Source organism: Enhydra lutris, unplaced genomic scaffold (assembly GCF_002288905.1).
Source record: "Enhydra lutris kenyoni isolate GAN:26980312 unplaced genomic scaffold, ASM228890v2 scaffoldscaffold12, whole genome shotgun sequence".
In the NCBI taxonomy this organism is placed as follows: domain Eukaryota; kingdom Metazoa; phylum Chordata; class Mammalia; order Carnivora; family Mustelidae; genus Enhydra; species Enhydra lutris.
Window position 1 is genome coordinate 38,258,032 of NW_019154096.1, and position 17,103 is coordinate 38,275,134.

The 17,103-nt window shown below is 37.6% G+C and overlaps 1 protein-coding gene across 1 annotated transcript in view; it reads left to right on the forward strand.

The window, feature by feature from the left end:
* Nucleotides 1-17,103, forward strand: part of LOC111144836 (bone morphogenetic protein receptor type 1A) — a 140,434-nt gene that overhangs the window by 93,662 nt on the left and 29,669 nt on the right. The window contains exons 3-4 of the mRNA XM_022499358.1: nucleotides 8,812-9,031; nucleotides 15,701-15,863. Coding sequence (XP_022355066.1) covers nucleotides 8,962-9,031; nucleotides 15,701-15,863 — 233 coding nt within the window. The 5' untranslated portion in view covers nucleotides 8,812-8,961. The remainder of the gene's footprint in view (nucleotides 1-8,811; nucleotides 9,032-15,700; nucleotides 15,864-17,103) is intronic.

The following is a 17,103-nucleotide window of genomic DNA, read 5'->3' on the forward strand; positions in this document are numbered from 1 at the left end:
CCCTTAGTTCTAGAAGTTGGATATATTCCACTGAAAGATTGATCTAGCAATTGAATTAGTTTTTTGGCCACAGCTATTTATTGAGTTAACCCAGAAACCCTTCGATTACATGTAATCTTGCTTATGGAAATGAGAAATCTGTTTTGAGAACCAAATTTTGGTATTCTTTTAGGCATCTTGACTTTGGGTCACATAGGTTAGAATAGGAAGCCCAGCCAAACCTGAGCAAACTTCTAACTTGGATAGGTTATAATTATTTGTGGGAGAAGAAATGAAATGTACTGAATCTAGAAGATTTCATTCCTGAGGTCAGAACATCTTAGAACTCTTTGAATATACATATATTAAAATGCAGTTTATAAGCACTTGGGAAATGTTACCTATGTTGTTGGCTTCTGCTTAGTGAAGTAAATACATATAAAAATGTGTGTGGTGTGTGTGTAATCTGTTCAGTCTCTGAGGTCAGTTTTCTGAAGTATTTGTATCAATCAGGGCCCAGTCAGGAACCACAGTGGCTGTTTTCACAGGAAGAATTTGATATAGGGAATTGACTACAAAGGTATTAGGGAATTGAAAAAGCCAACGAAACACTGGGATTAAGCAGAAATGGTCATGTGGGAAGCAGCTACCACCCCGAAGAGACTGAGGTTTCAGAACCTAGATGCTTGGAGAATGTGTGCCCCTGTGGAGGCAGCTCAGAGCCCAGCTGCGGCTGGCCCCTGAGGAGCTCGGAACATAGGTCCTGAGGTGCTGGCTCTCAGACTTTGAGGTGCTGGCACCCCTGGGTCAGAATGTGGGCAATGAGCCTGGTTCTGGAAGTGTGGCAGGAAGCTGGAAACTAGAACCTACTGGCTGCTGCCTTTGCGGAGGGTGTGGCTCAGATGGCTGACTGGGAACAGCAGAGTCCGGAGGAAGCAAGTCCCTTCTCCCTCTTCCAGCTTTCTCTCTTTCCCCTGTTAGAGCTTGTGAGGGAGCTAGCTGGTGAAAGACCTGTTAGCATTATCCCAGCTCATTGTCACACAGTAGAGTATTGAGAGTTTTTCCCCTATCTGAGCAGCAGTGGTGTATAATGAGGAGCATACTACTTTCAGGGTTTTTTTTCCCATTACCTGCCTCCTACTGACTTCGAAGCAGTGGGTGGAATTTGGGCTTTGTCAGCACCAGACTTGACTCTAACTGGTTGTGTGATCTTGGGCAAGTTTCTTAACTCGGCTGTGCTTCACTTTTTCCTTGCAGAGTTGTAAAGTTGAAGTAAAATCTTATGTGGCTCAATAAAAAATAACTTCCTGTTTCCTCTTTGATGGATTTACTCATGTACCAACTCGATAAAACACGGCCCTTGGGCTTCAAAGACCTGGGGCTTAGTTGTTCCCTAAGTCGCTAGCTATATGAAATTCAAGTCGCTTTAGCTCTCTGAGCCTGTCTTTCCTCTGTCAGAGTAGGAATAATTTTACTTACTGTAAGGGTCATACAGATGGTTTAATGCACATAAAACTAACTTGCAAATTATAAAGACGGGCAATGCTAACCTAAAGTTAACACTAAATAATATTTATGAGTTTCTCTCATTTAATCTATATAGAGGACCTAGATCTGTTGTATGCTAGACCTTGAACTCTTCACTGCCATTTTATACTGATTTTATCTGTGTAAAAATACTGTACAGAAAACACAGGTAGTATTGTTCACCGTTTCCCCTAATACACCTGAACAGGGATGACCAAACGCTGCTCCTCCCAGGCATCTCTGCAACCACTGATTCACTTCGCTTGTTTTTTTGGTCACCTGTGCTTATTCCAGAGGAGAGACAGAACAACACCCAGACCCCTCTATGGACAGCTGGCAGTAAGACTCTCTTCTGAGCGCAGTCGTGCCAAAGATTGATGTATAGCCTAATCTAGTCTTATTTGCGAGCTTTTTCATTTAATAGAAATAAATGAACAAAAAAAACCTTTGGACCAACTAGGTTAGGGGATTTGTAGTACAAAGGTGAATGGTTGAAAATAGATCTCCTTTAAAAAAAAAAAATAAGTTCGTAAACCAGGAAGCATTTATTGTGCATCTGATACTGAGCCCAGGTGTGAGATGTAATAGTATAAATGCATCAGCAATGTATAATGCTGTGCTTGTTTGGTTTGCCTTTCTGTTCCTGGAAGAATTCATACTTGTATTGGGAAGAATAGTCCGTTGGCCCAGAAGGAAAGTGAAAGGTTTTGAATGAAGAGGGGACGACTAAGCAGAAATACAAAGGTTAAATGCATTAAAGTTGCTTTGAATAAATAATTGAGCGTTGGGAAAAGGTTAAGTCTAGTTAGGAAGTAACTTCAGTGGTGACGATGATATTAGTGACCTTAAGGTGTTGAAGACATGGCAATTAGAAATGTCTCTATAAAGTGGAACTTCTCCATCCCTTGTAGCTCAGAATTCAGTGAGATGGTTGGTTCTCTTTGCTCCTTTTTCAGACTTTCCAAAAGACCTCATTATGGATGTGTCACCCATCACAGATTCTCACAGCATTGCCTCCCAAGGCAGACATTTTGGTGAGATTCCTGTGTATTACCACAGATACACTTACATAACTATTTATTTAAACATGTTTTTTTCTTAAGGGTTTATGTTTAGATTTGGGTGAGATTGTTTTTCACACTGATATAAAAATAGCCATGAGCAGTGTTACTACAGTTGTCTGTGTGTATATTAGCTCAGGGATTGATGGGGGAGAGATGGTTCGAAGTGGGGAAGGAATAGATAGATGGGTTGCTGGTTAAGAGAAAGGACAATATTCTTATGCTAATCTAAGCTCTGGATAAGGAGCAAAGCAGCCACGCAAACAATGGCTGTGGAGCCAGAAAGTCTGCAGTGAGTCTAGTCCTTCTCAGAAAGCTTGTCAGGCCAGGCGCCTGGAGCTGCCTAGGGGGAGGGACCCCTGAAGGGGGAGTTTTTTCCTCACTACTTCATGGAATTGGCAGCTGGCCAGCTTGTTGAAAATTCCCAAACCTCACTACTAGAGAGTAAAAATTAAGGGTGGGGGGCTTAACGGGAAGAGGAAAGAATGACTTTCATCTGTTTTTTCAGCTGACTTCAGCCTTTTCCTGTTTTTTTATTCTGACTGAACTGTTGGTTCAGCCTTACTTCTGTTTACCAAGCTTTGTAATTTTTTATTTAAAAAGAAATTATTTATAATTTAATTGAATAATTTGCCATAGATTATTTTCCTGAAGAAGGAACAGCGATCTATGTATGTAGTAATGGAAAGTATATTTCAATGCCTGTTTGAAATAAATATTTTAAAATAACTTTTAAATACCAGCATCATTTTGAAATTTTGATCATGTAGCAATTTCAGATGTCTGCGTTTCCTTATATCCTTAGCTTTCCAAGATTAGATATTTTAAATTTAATATAAAAATTCCAATGTGTTATCCTAGGAGTTTAAAATCTGTTATTTTCAGATGTTAGAATTATAAAATACTCTGTTTCAGGAATGATTGCAAAATATCGCTGCTGTTTTGCTATGTCATGATCACAGAAACAGTTAATATGATGGGACAAATAGAGGGAAAGTCATCAGTATTTATATTATTAATAACAGTAATCACAACCGTAACAACAAATGATTAATTCTGAGAAGCACGATGCTAATTCATTTGGGTTAATAGTATCATTCCCATTGTGTGGCTAAGGAGACTGAGACTTAGCTTGAATAACTTCTCCGAAATTACATCGCAATAAATGCTAGAGCTGATACTTGAAACCAGTAGACTGACATCAGAATTCACTCTCTTAAATTTGCCAGGATATTATATGAGAACATAAAATTGTTCTACCTAGAACATAAAATTGACGTCATCTTTCTGGAACTTATACCTTAAAGGGCATGTGTTTAACAGTATAGAAAGTAGAACTAGCGATGGTTTTCTTCCCACAAGAATGAACCTTATTTGTTGAGATAATTTTAAAGGAAAGAGCATGCTTTTGGTTACTCCTCTGAAAGAAAGGTGTTACTTATATTTACCAGTTAGTTCCTTGGGCATTGTGACTATCTTATACTTCTCCTATTATGCTCTGAATTGACTGTGCTTTCCAGACTTCTGTTTTTTGGTTGCCTGTACAATAACTTACAGTGATTAGGCCTTTTATTATTTTCGCAGATTTCTTATAATGACTATATTATATAGCAGTGAATGTTTTCTGTTGCCACCCAACAAATTACCCCAAAACCTAGCAGCTTAAAACAAGCATTTATGATCTCCCACATTTTCTGACAGTCTGGAATCCACCAGGGGCTTACCTGGATGGGTCTGGGGTAGAGTCTCGTGAATTGTGCTGGTGAAGCTGCGGTCACCTGAAAGCCTCCCAGAGGCTGCAGCATCCATGTGCATGCCGGCTCACTCCCATGCTGCTGGCGGGAGGCCTCGGCTCCCCTCCACATGGCCCTCTGGGTGAGGCTGCTTGAGTGTCCTGATGACATGGTGGCTAGCTTCCCTCAAAGTGGGTTTCTCAAGAAAGAACAAGGTGGAATCAGAATTGCCTTTTATGATCTAGTCTCTGAAGTCTCACTCTGTGGTCACAATCTCATTTTATTTGTTAGAAGTGACTCATTAAAACCAGTGGGAATTCTAGGCCGGGAAGTAGGCTCCTCCTGTTGAAGGTACTGTCACAGCACTCGTGGACATGTTTTAGATTACCGCAGTGCTCTTTTGGTAGATTGTTGTTTTTTTTAACCTGTGAAGAAGTATCACTTGTGAATAGTGGTTTATATTCCAACTGTGATAATATATGCTACATTAATACTGCACACGGTTGGTTCTAGACCATGAACTTATTTTATTAGTGAATGCCAAATAAAGATATGTGGTGTTAATGCTTTTATTAATCCTGTTTTTAAATGAATGTTGGTGTTCTGGGGCCCTCTTTTCTTTTCATTCTTAGAAGGCCATCTCATACAAAGCCATAGCTTCAAATACTCTATACTGTTGATGTAATAGATTGGTATCTTCAGTACCTAAAGTGTCCTTTAAGCTTCATGCCCATTAGACATTCCCTTTGGGTAATCTCAAATGTCTAAAATTGAACCCTTGATCTCTTCTCCTCGCTCCTTTCAAAATCTGCTTGTCCTTATTTCAGTAATTGCTTATGCCAGAAATGGGAGATCTTCTTTGACACTCACTCTCCCTCACCCCCATATCTAATGCAATACTAAGCCCTATTAAATCTGCTTATGAAATATACATTGAACCCGTCCATTATACCACCACTACCCAAATCTTAACCACCATTGTCCCTCTCGTAAACTACTACACTGTGTTTCTCACTGGTCTGTTTGCTTTGGCTTTTTTCCCCTTCAGTCCATTATATAGACACCAGATAATTGCTTTCCCATCCCGCTTAGACTTAAATCCCATATTCTTCATACACTCTTGCCTGATCTTGTCGTTGTTTTTCCTATTTCTTCAAACCCATATCCCACCAACTACCCCTTATTCTCACCATTCCAGAAATATCATTCTTCCATTGTTCTTTTCTGCCTCAAGATCCTTGTATAGGCTGTTCCTTATGCCTAGAACTCACCCCTGTTTCTTTACCTGGCTAACTCTAATTCTTCATATGTCAACTTAAATGTCGCTTTTTAGCATGGCTTCCCTTCGTCTTTCCAGATGAGATTAGGTCACCACCCCATGCCTCTCTTGGACCTGGCACTTTTCTTTCCTTACACTTAGCACAAGTTATGATTACATATGATTTGTACTGTCTTGTTCAGTGCCTGACTATCTTAATTGTCTTGTTTAATGACTGTGAGCTCCGTGAGGGCTGGGCCCGTTTTGCCATCATCAGTATATTCTCAGTGTCTAGTACAGAATCATGTATATAATAGGTACTTAATAAATATTTAGGAAATAAATTAATAGTCAGTGGCAAGAATACTGTCCCCGCAGGACTTCAGCGTTAGAAGGAATCTAATGAATCACTCCTTTCCGTCATGTCTGTCATGTCCTTGACAGAGGTGCAGTCACACTTTGTTCCTTTGATACTCTGTGAGCAAAGGCCCCGATCTTTGAGTTGTAATCTTAATTGTAGTCATTTCCCTGTTCTTTGCATTTCTGTCATTCCTCTCTGAAGTGTTGAAGAGGCCTGACCAGGTGGAATGAAGAAGGTGGTGACCCTCTTTGATTACAGCAGTGTGCCTCTATCCCTGCTTGATAAGGCTGCCTTCGTGTCTTAGCAGTTGTCATAAGCAGTGATGCATATGGAGCTGGTAGTCAGCTAAAACCTAACATTTTTCTTTTAAAGATTAAGGCTTTTCCATTGTTAGACTACAAATGAGGCAATTGAAGCCATTTTTACCTTTAGCCTTCTGTTGGCTGATAGCTGTTTTTTTTCGGCTATCAGAATTTCTTCAAGACAGATTGTTATAGATCACACCTGTTACTTCCTGTGACATATTATAAATATGTATGAGAGGAGGAAACTTTATTGAGCACCTATTCTGTACCAGGCTCTCCTACTTTATGATACGTAATTTACATTATATGACCTACATGCAACTGGGGTAGCAGTTAACACATGGACTCTGGACTCTGAGCTTCTTGAGTAGAATTAGAGCCCTGCCGCTTACCAGTAAATGCCTTAAATTGTGCTTGCCTCAGTTTCCTCATCTGTAAAATTAAAATAATAATCTCACCTTCCTCATAAGGTGGTTGTGAAGATCTGATAAATAAATATTATATTCAAAGCATTTATAATGGTGCTGGTACATAATTAGAAGTGAATATGTATTAGCTATTACCTCATTTAGTTCTTAAAGTAATGATGAGTTAATAACGTAATTTCAATTTTACAGATGAGGAAATCATCCAGAGAGGTCAGGTTACTTATTTCAGGCAGATCAGGATTTGAACTTGTGCCCAGCATAGCAGTCACAGATGTTTATGGGGAAGAATCACACATAATCCCCTTCCTGTGAAAGGGACTATGACTGTGGCAGGTGCTTAGAGTCTCAGCTGCTCTGCAGGATGGCTTGGTTGTCCTGCTAGTGATACTAGACCACATACCAGCTTTAAATAAATCGATGAGGAAACAATGAGTCTGGAAGAGGGAACCAGTCAGAGCAATCATTCTCCTGCCCATAACCATGAGCTACTTGAAGCGGGGACTGTCACACTCATATTTGTATTCTAGCACCTTGCACTGATGTGTCGTATGTACTCAGAAAGGGCTCTTGGTGAGTGAAAGTGAGTGGAAGTATGGAGCAGGGTGGGGAGTGGGTAGCTAGTAAGAGAGGCAGAAATGATGCCAGGGTTTTTGCCATGGGTTACCAAAGAGATGGCATCACCTTCCTCTGTGATAGTAAATGCAGAAGGAGGCAGGCCTAGAGGGTTCAGAAGGAGAGTTAATGCTTTTGATTTAGACGAGTGGTGTGTAATTCTAGTAGAGATACTTAATAAGCAAATAGAAATGTGACAGGAGAGCAGGGTTGAAATTATACTGCAAACTGCTTTTGAGTTTGAAACCTGGAACAAGTATCCCTAGAATCACAGTTGTATAATTTCAAGGAGGGAGTTTTCCCAGGAAATGCTATTAAGTCATATTATAGATGTTTTCTGTAATTATTTTAGATTTTACGTCTTAAATCTCTCAGCATTATGTAGATGGGAACCAATTTAATTTTATAGTAGAGAAGTGAGAAATTGTAGAGATTTTAGAAGTCAGCCATATTAAAATGCACAATATAAATGACACTCTATAAACCGTATTTCCTCAATACTGTGCCTTTGAAGAGCTCAGTAAAGTGAAAAATTCTTAGGTTGATAAAATAGAAAGCTCAGGTTGTTTGTGGTAGAAATCATGCTGGGGTAATTGTGTCAAGAATAAATAAAATCTTTTTCATTCAGGAATAGTTCAGGCTGAAATCAATAAAATCAATTGTCTGAACCAGTATGATGGGAGAAAAATAGAATTATATTCATCTATATACGAACTAGTGGGGGTTTTTTTGTTACCTATTTCAACTATTATATAGTTGCCAGATCTTAACCTGGGAGGTTATGTTTCACATCATCCATATTAAAAGCTCAATTTTATACTAATGAAGTCAGATTTGCAATATTTTAGGAAAATAATTTTAAGATATATTTCTATTGCTTTAATGATGAAGCACACTGCATATTTAAATATGTGTGATTATCTAGGTAGCCTTTCTATTCTATGGAATAAATTATTTATTGCAAAGATTTGAGGTGTTTTTATCACATCTATTGGGATTTGAAAGATTATTGATGAATAGCTTCGTATTTTAAATTCATTTTTTCCTGCTTTATTCTTAATATATTTAGAAATTGTTACTAATAAAATAATTAGAGCAGCCAGAAAAGACTATCAGGGTTATTTAGTATACTTGTTTTACATATGATTATTCTGAGATCAGGAGAGGTGGCAACCTATTTACTGAATTATTTAAGCTTTTGAATTACAGTGCCTTTTTGTTGTTGGAAATAAAGATAGCTTTATTCCTTAAAAATGTATTTCATTTCTGAGTGGCTCAGTTGGTTAAGCTTCCAAGTCTTGATTTCAGCTTGGGTCATGATCCCAGAGTTAGGATATTGAGCCCCATGTTTAGCTCCATGCCGGACGTGGAGCCTGTTTGAGATTCTCTCCCTTTTCCCCTCTCCCAATTCTCTCTCCCTCTCTCCAACCCCAAAATGTATTTCATTATTTAAAAGTATGTTTAAGCATTTGTTTTTCTCTCTTAGTTTTGAAAACTTTCCAGAATTCAGTTATATTCATTATCTTTTTTGTATTTTTATCTTTCAGGAATCAAGAGAAAGCAGTGGAAGTTGAAGTCATTGTCAAGTGATTGAGATCTTTTGCAAGAAAATCATTTGGATAAAAGTCATTTAAATAGTGACATAACAGGACCAGTTATTAGAGGTGACAGTATATAGGAAACATTAAAATTGAACAATGACTCAGCTGTATATTTACATCAAATTATTGGGAGCCTATCTGTTCATCATTTCTTACTATGTTCAAGGTAAATCAGTGTTCATTTAAGTAATCTTCTCTTTTTCAGTAATTTATTTCTATGTTTAAAACACTCATTTTTGAAACTGCTCCTTCTACTCATGTCCCTTTTTGAACAGTTAGGCTCAGTATTGCCAGCATAGCTTTTAAGTAAAAAGGCAAAGAATAAGTACATGCCAAATAATTTTGAACTTGACTGTGGTAGAACCATTGTCAAGTATTTGTTAAAATCAGCCTCTCTGAATCTGTTCTCTTATCCATAACATAGATATGATGATATGCAACATTAAGTCTTGTGAGGATTAAATGAGAGAAAGTATAAAATGAAGTATCTGTCACTAGTTAAGACTAAGACACAGGGTAACAGGTACTCAAGACTTAGTTTTAAAATTCCTTTCTCCTTTAAAATACAATACAGAATAAATGTAAATAATTTAAAAAATCATTTTATCATCATTAAAAAACTGTAGAAAGGTAAGTTGCATTTGTGTGTGTGCTAAATACTAAAATTTTTTCATAGAATACTCAAAGTTTTATTTATGAACAACATTGTAATTTTGTGTTCACAGCTTGGAACTCCCGAACAGGAAATTATTGTGATGACTCTGAGGATCAGATGGGCTGTATTTGCACATGGGCTTTTTCCCAGATGGTTTAATTAGGACATTATTTCAAACTGAAGAGATAGTACTGTTTTGCGAAAGGTTTTTAGATTAAAGTTATTGGGTCTCTTCATTCTCTTAAGTTTAGATTAAAGTTATTGGATCTCTTCATCCTCTTAAGTTTATGTCATCACAGATTGTTCTTTCATAATGTTTCATTAACAGTAATAAAGATTAATATCTACAACTAAGAAATAGAATTAACAGCACAAATATTTTGACAGTTTCATTAAAAAAAATTATTTAGGGACACCTAGGTGGCTCAGTTGGTTAAGCACTGCTTTCAGCTTGGGTTGTGATCCTGGGGTCCTGGAATCGAGACCCGCATCGGGCTGTCTGCTCAGCAGGAAGTCTGCTTCTCCCTCTGCCTCTCCCTCTGCTCATGTTCTCTCTCTCTCTCTCAAATAAGTAAATAAAATCCTTTTTAAAAAGTGTTTATTTATTTTAGAGAAAGAGTGTGTGCACTAGTCGGGGAAGAGGCAGAGAGAGAGAGAGAATCCCAAGGAGACTCCCTGCTGACCATGAAGCCCAATGTGGGGCTCAGTCTCTTGACCCTGAGATCATGACCTGAGCTGAAACCAAGAGTCAGACATCTAACCAATTGGCACCATCTAACCAGGTGCCCATGACATTTTCATTTTAAAGATAAAATCTGTAGCTTCATATTTTATTTTAGGTGTAATTAATACCTTTAGTATTTTCTTGCTCAGAATACAGAAAGCCCTCTTCTAAAAGTCACTTTTGGTGAAATACCAAATTATTTAATAAAATACCTTTATTTAACAGCTCTTGTATATGTCTTGTTGAGCAGCATCAGCCAGAGCTGTCATAGTTTTGAAGATGAGTTAAATCAATAGTAGCATATTTGCTGTCTCACTCCCAGGTAATCAGTATTTGATGTTAAATTTGTTTTAAATCTGTGTAGATCACAAGGCAATATAATTCAAAATTCTTTCCCTACCCTGATTCAAACTGTACTATAATTAAACTTTTATTAGATGAAATGAATTGGTAATTAGTTATCAGGTGTAAGTGAAAAATCTTAATAAGAATTATGTTTCTGTGATGAATAGCCAAATATGTTACATTTCCTTTCAAAAAGATTAGTTTTAGAGTTGCTTTAAATAAAATAAAAATATTTAGTCTTAAAGAAAAACCAATATAGAAGAAAATGTTACTTCTTAGAGATTACTAAGGACCAGAGAGTGATGTTAGTGGAAATAACTTGACTTTATCTTCAACTTTAGCTTCAGTTGTGTCTTGGGAAAGTAAATTTCTCCATATATTGGTCTCCTTGTTGTAAAATAGAAATAATAACATGTATCCTAGATGTAAACAGGAATTTTTGGAGCATTAGATGTTTTGATAAAGATTTAAGTCCTTTACATTGAGATAGTCGGAACAAAGAATGAGTTACCTAATGTTAACATTAATTGCTATTTAGTTCTTGTTTTTGGCTTGGTCACAAGTTTTAGAAATGGATTTTAGCTTTAAGAAACTGCCTAACAGTGACTTAAACAAATAGATTTATTTTTTGATGTAGATGGTAGATATTTGCAGTTTGCTCATTCAGTAGTTGAGTGGTGTCAGGGTTGACATCTGTAGTTTTCTTGACTTTTCCCTAATGGTTACAAAACGACTGCTGTTATCTGCATTGGAGGAAGGAAAAATGAGGAAAGGGTCAGCACTGACTTCAACTGGATGTTATTTCAGGAAAGCAAAATGTCCCCAGAAACCAGCCTTCTGCTCGCAGATTTTATCATGTTTTGTTGGATAAACTGAAACAGTTGCTAGGGCTACTGAAAAACTGGGAGACGGAATTGTGACAGTCAGTTTAGATTAATGTAAGTCCATTACCTATGGCCGGACACATGTCCCACCAGACAGAATCAAGAGTTGGACAGGAAGATAGGGAAAATAGATATCCTTTGGTCAACTTAAAGAGTCTGGAATAGATTCTTTCTCTTCTGTCAGTTAAGGTGTTTTCAACTATAAGTAACAACAACAAACCCCAATTCAAAATAGCTTAAACAATAAGGAAAATGTTGTATTACAAAACAAGAAGTCTGAAGGTAGGGGGACTTCAGTAAGTCCATTCCTTGGCTCATCAAGTTTTTTCTCTTTTTCAACTTTGTTCTCCTCCACCTATTAATTTAGCCCTAAGTTAACTCACTTCATGGCCACAGTGTGGCTGCTTTGGGGCCAGGGATCCCATGTAGATATGGCAGATTTGAGTTGGCAGCATTCGGTAGAAAACAAATGGATGTCTCTCATGTCTCTTTCTAATTGGTAAAGAACTCTTTCCCCAGGCACCTCACCTCTTCCTCCCCCTTCCTCTTCTAGCAGACTTCCTTGTCACTTTATTGGCAGAATTAATTTATCCTCTTGTGTAAGTGGTGGCAAGGGGAATGGAACTAAAATTGTTGGATTGGACAAAACAGTTGTCTCTACTGAGGGTAGGGCTGTGCTTCCCTGAACCACATGGAGGAGGGAGCAAATACTTAAAAAAGGGTGTGTGTGTGTTGCTAGCAAAGTAAAGGGGGAAATAACGCCTAACAGCCTCTGTTGCAGGGTATCACATCTGTCCACCTTACATCATACATACCCTTCTTGCATGCATTTACTGAAAGTGCCCTTGTTGTTGGAAACATTCAGTTCCTCCTCAAAGGTATACATGTATGTATAACCCAGAGGTTTATCCCCTTAATGCACTCGGCCACTCATTCAGGACTTTTGGGTAGTATGTAACCTTGTCCACCAGGTTCACATGGACTTCTTCATGGTCTAGCAGTGAGTAGCTAAGAGTAAGTAGCTAATTGTCAGTGCCCAACACACCTCGTATTCAGTGATGAAGAAGGAATTGGATAAGTCCTATATAAACTCCCATTCAGAAGGACAGCTTGGAAGCCACCTTCAGTAATCACTGCTCCAAAGCACATAGGTTAAGGAGAATTGTTACTGATGTCCCATTGATGTCTCATTGGTCTCTCCTGCTCTCCTACCATTTGCCTTCTGATTCCTATTCTAGACATTGTGCCTTAAGGACGGGGGAGGACTTTCTCTGCTTCGTACAAAGGAAGCCCCTAGATTGCTGGGAAAGCAAGAAAAATTATTTAGTCAGGAAAAAAATGGTAAAATCATTGATGCCAAAAATTGCCATTAATGACAAAGGTGGTATAAACGTGTCTATATATAGTCACTTGTCTCTTTTAGCCATTCATCTCTATTTATATATATTTAGTTTTTTCTCAGTTGTTACACTTGAACATGTAAACCTTAAATATTTTTTTGCATGTATTTGTTTTGAAATACAACCTATAGCTTCAGCCCACCCAGACCTCATAATTTTATGCTTTGTAAACACAGGACTAGTGAGTAGAAAGAGATTGGCATATTGTAGGAACTAACAGAAAGCTAGCGTGCCTACACATGGTGGGGGGTAGGTGCTGTGAGTTGATGTTGGAGAGGTACACAGGGTCCAAATTCTGCTGGCGGTGGGTGTGGTGAAGAAGGTTGGAGTTTATTTTGAGTGCATATGGAGTCATTAATTGGTTTTAAGCAGGGGGCATGACAGGATCAGATTTATGTTCATAAGGTAATTCTGGCTCCTGTGTGAGAAATGGATGGGAGGGCCCAAGAACAGAAGTTGGGAGGTCAGCATGGAGATTCCTATCAGAAGTGGCACGGCACGATGGGCCCAGGTAATAGCAGTGAAGTTGGAAAAAACTGGAAAAACTTGAGATCTATTTTGGAGGTTGGGCCAAAAGACTTGGGAGATGGGTTTGAGGAGAGATACGTCATTGAGTTCCATTTTGGACAAGTTAATTTTGAGATTACTTCAGCAGTTTAAGGCTGGAGGGGTAAATCTAGGAACCATCAACAAAGAGATTTGTTTAAACCTTGGGATGGGTGCTGTCACCTAGGGAGATAGTGCAGAGAGGCTGTTGCTTTGTTATTTTTCTCTGCATCCGTGCCTCTATTTAGGGAAATCTTACAACTTTAAGATACAGCTTAGTTTTCATTGCTTTTGACACCTAGGCCGAGTTTGTGTTCCAGGCGCCTTCCTTTGTTTACCTTTGTATTATATCACTTTTCACAGTGTGTGTGTTTATGTCTTATTGCCCTTCCCTGTTTCTCAAGGACCAGATGAGTTTCCAGCTTCAGTAACTTGCTTGCACATAGCTGGCCTCTAATCAGTATTTTGTTAAATAAATATTTGAGGTAATATAAACCCCAGGTGCAAATTATTATAATTAGGGTTTTTAATTTCCTAAATTCAGATAGTGTTTTGGGAAATTATGTGTGTTAACTATGCTGTAACTCTGAATATTCTAGGCAGTGGTGATCTTTTAGTGTGCTCTTTGTTATTAAGTAATTTCTTCATTTATATCCTTTTTTATATGTAATTAAGCCCTTTATTATACATTCATGTCTATATATAACCTTGAGTTGAATTGAGCAGGAATTATTATCACCATATTTTAGAGATAGAAGAGCTTCGGAGAATAACACCTAGGATATATTTGGGATTTGAACCCTTACCTTCACACTGTTAACTTCCATTTCATTTCTACCACACTATACCACTTTTTCTGTGTTTCACTAGATTTTTGAAAATTAATTGCCTGTAGTATATTATTTACCATTTGTTCTCCATGCTTAGATTAATGCTTCCTTCTGTTATCGTAGTGGATTTTAAAGCTGGTGAGGAGAATTCAGATGGCCTCTAGTTCTGTGGTCTTACTAAGTAAATGAGGTCTGGAGAAGTGACATGGCTGGTCCATGATTATCCAGCCAGCTAAACTGTGGTGAGACCATCATAGGACCATAGTAGACCACAGTACAGGTCTCCTCATTTTTAGCCTACTGGATTTCTTCTGTTCTTGCCCACCATGCCTTTTTGTTACTTTTTACAGTTGATGTTCCTAAAGTAAATGAGGTCTTTAAGCTTTTTATCAATTTAAAGGGTTAAATGAAGATTATTAAAATTCAAAGCATGGAGTCACTAAAAAAAAAAAAAAAAAATAGCAGGACATTCTTTTCCTGTTATGAGTATGTGTTTGTGTGCTACTTTTTATTTTCAGTAGTTCATTTTGCCCGTACGGCTAAATTTAAATTCAAGTCCACATTATGCTTGAACCACTTATCTAACTTTTATAATGAAGTGTTGTTTATACACAATTCTCTTAGTATTTTATACCTGTTTGGCTCTACATTTTGGAGGTCAGCCCTACAGGAATAGGCTAGCCAATTTCAGTTGATTCAGAGGGAAGGAGGAATTACTGAAACATTTTAGTTCTGTTCTGCTTTCAGCCTGGAAGATTCAGTACCAAATATGACAGTATCTGTCATTTGAGGCTACTTGACTCTAATGCAAGAACACAGTTCTATTTTCATAAGCTAACTACTGCCCTACAGTAACCTTCAGTTTCTGGCAGCATAGGCTGGATTTGAACCAATGACCTTGAGATAAAAGGCACCAGATAATAAGATTAGTCTCCTTGCTCTCACAATTCCCTTACTTAAGCAAGTAAAGTCCAAAACGAAATGCTTAGTAACTCCACTTCCACCTAGAGGCACAAATAAAGGACTTGTTTTGTTTTGTTTTGTTTTGTTTTTAGCTAGTCCCACGTCTTGAGCCAAGGAGTTTAAGAACCATAATTCATGTATTTTTTTTTAAATGATTGGAAACAATCTCAGACTTCCTGAAATTGCTTCCCATTTTGCACCTTTCTTACAAGTCATGACAATATTTTACCTTTGCCACATTGTTTGTCTTCCACTGTGCAAAATTTGTGACACAGTCCTCTCTGTATGTCTTATAAAACCTGGGATGGTTTTTCTGTGCACAATAGGTTATTAACAAGTTTTAAATGTATGAATGAAATGTATTTTTGATTAAACACAGTAGCTGCCATACTGTAATAAGAAAACCTAGAAACTTCTCAATGGAAATTGAAATGAAAGAATTAGCTTTTCAGAAATGGTTTATTCACAAATTTCATATTTGAATACAGGGCAGAATCTAGACAGTGTGCTCCACGGTACTGGGATGAAATCGGACTCTGACCAGAAAAAATCAGAAAATGGAGTAACCTTAGCACCAGAGGATACCTTGCCTTTTTTAAAGTGCTATTGCTCAGGACACTGCCCAGATGATGCTATTAATAACACTTGCATGTAAGTATTTATGCAGCCCTTCTTGAAGTTATGAGAATAGGAGTGCATTTGATGCTATTTTAGGAATTGTTCACATTGTTTAATTTTTTTCCCCCTTAATTTTATGTGGTATCTTTCCAAAGAGCCAAAAAGCTTCTTGTTCTGCATTTGGGAACATTTAGTACTACTACATGGTTGATGGTTCTTTTCTTACAGTAACATTGTAATATCCCTTTTAAAGGAGATAAAAGGAATTTGGTATTCATCTAACATTTTGAGTTTATTTAATAATCTTTTTATCACAAAGTTTATTGATACTTATTGTAGAAAATTTAGAGATTACCAAAAAGCAGTTCACCCCAATCTTATAATTCTGAATTGGCTGAAATATTTTACCGGAAGATAGGGGTTGATATTGTGATATTTAATTAATTTTATGTTACTTTCTTAGAAGTGAGCTCCCAATCCAAGCCTGATTTATATGACAGTTTTAATTTTCCTACTTAATTTTATGTTCACTTTGCAACACATTTGTAAATGATCATGTAATTCTATTCCATATTGTTTGGGGACATCAAAGAATTGACTTATTAGCCAAAAAAATTCCCTGAATGACACACTCATCAATTAATTAATTGTGTCCCTTTTATGAAGGTAATAACATCTGACCTTGTGCTTTCCTAATGATTGGATACTCTTTGAATGTCACCAGATGTAAAGCAAAAAAGTATACATGTAAAATACTGAAATTATATGAATAGCTCACCATGTCTTAGATTTGTTGTTTTGTCCTCTGGTGGTGGTTGAATTTATCGTGACAGCTTGGATGATCTGTCACAGGGGTGTGTTCCCCACTGTGGCACCAAGTAATTTCTTGCCAAAGTTCTTGTCTGTAGTATGTGCCTGATATGTGTGTGCTGTTAGTGGTTTAGTAATCCAGAATAGAACTGAATCATTAATTTTAACAGACTTTTGCCCCATACTTAGTATTTTTCCCTATAAAAAGGTAATAATTCTGCAAGAGTCTTTTTTTTTTTTTTAAGATTTTTTTATTTATTCATTTGACAGATAGAGATCACAAGTAGGTAGAGAGACAGGCAGAGAGAGAGGAGGAAGCAGGCTCCCCGCTGAGCAGAGAGCACGATGCGGGGCTCGATCCCAGGACCCTGGGATCATGACCTGAGCCGAAGGCAGAGGCTTTAACCCACTGAGCCACCCAGGCGCCCCCTGCAAGAGTCTTTTAAGTAGAGATAATATACTT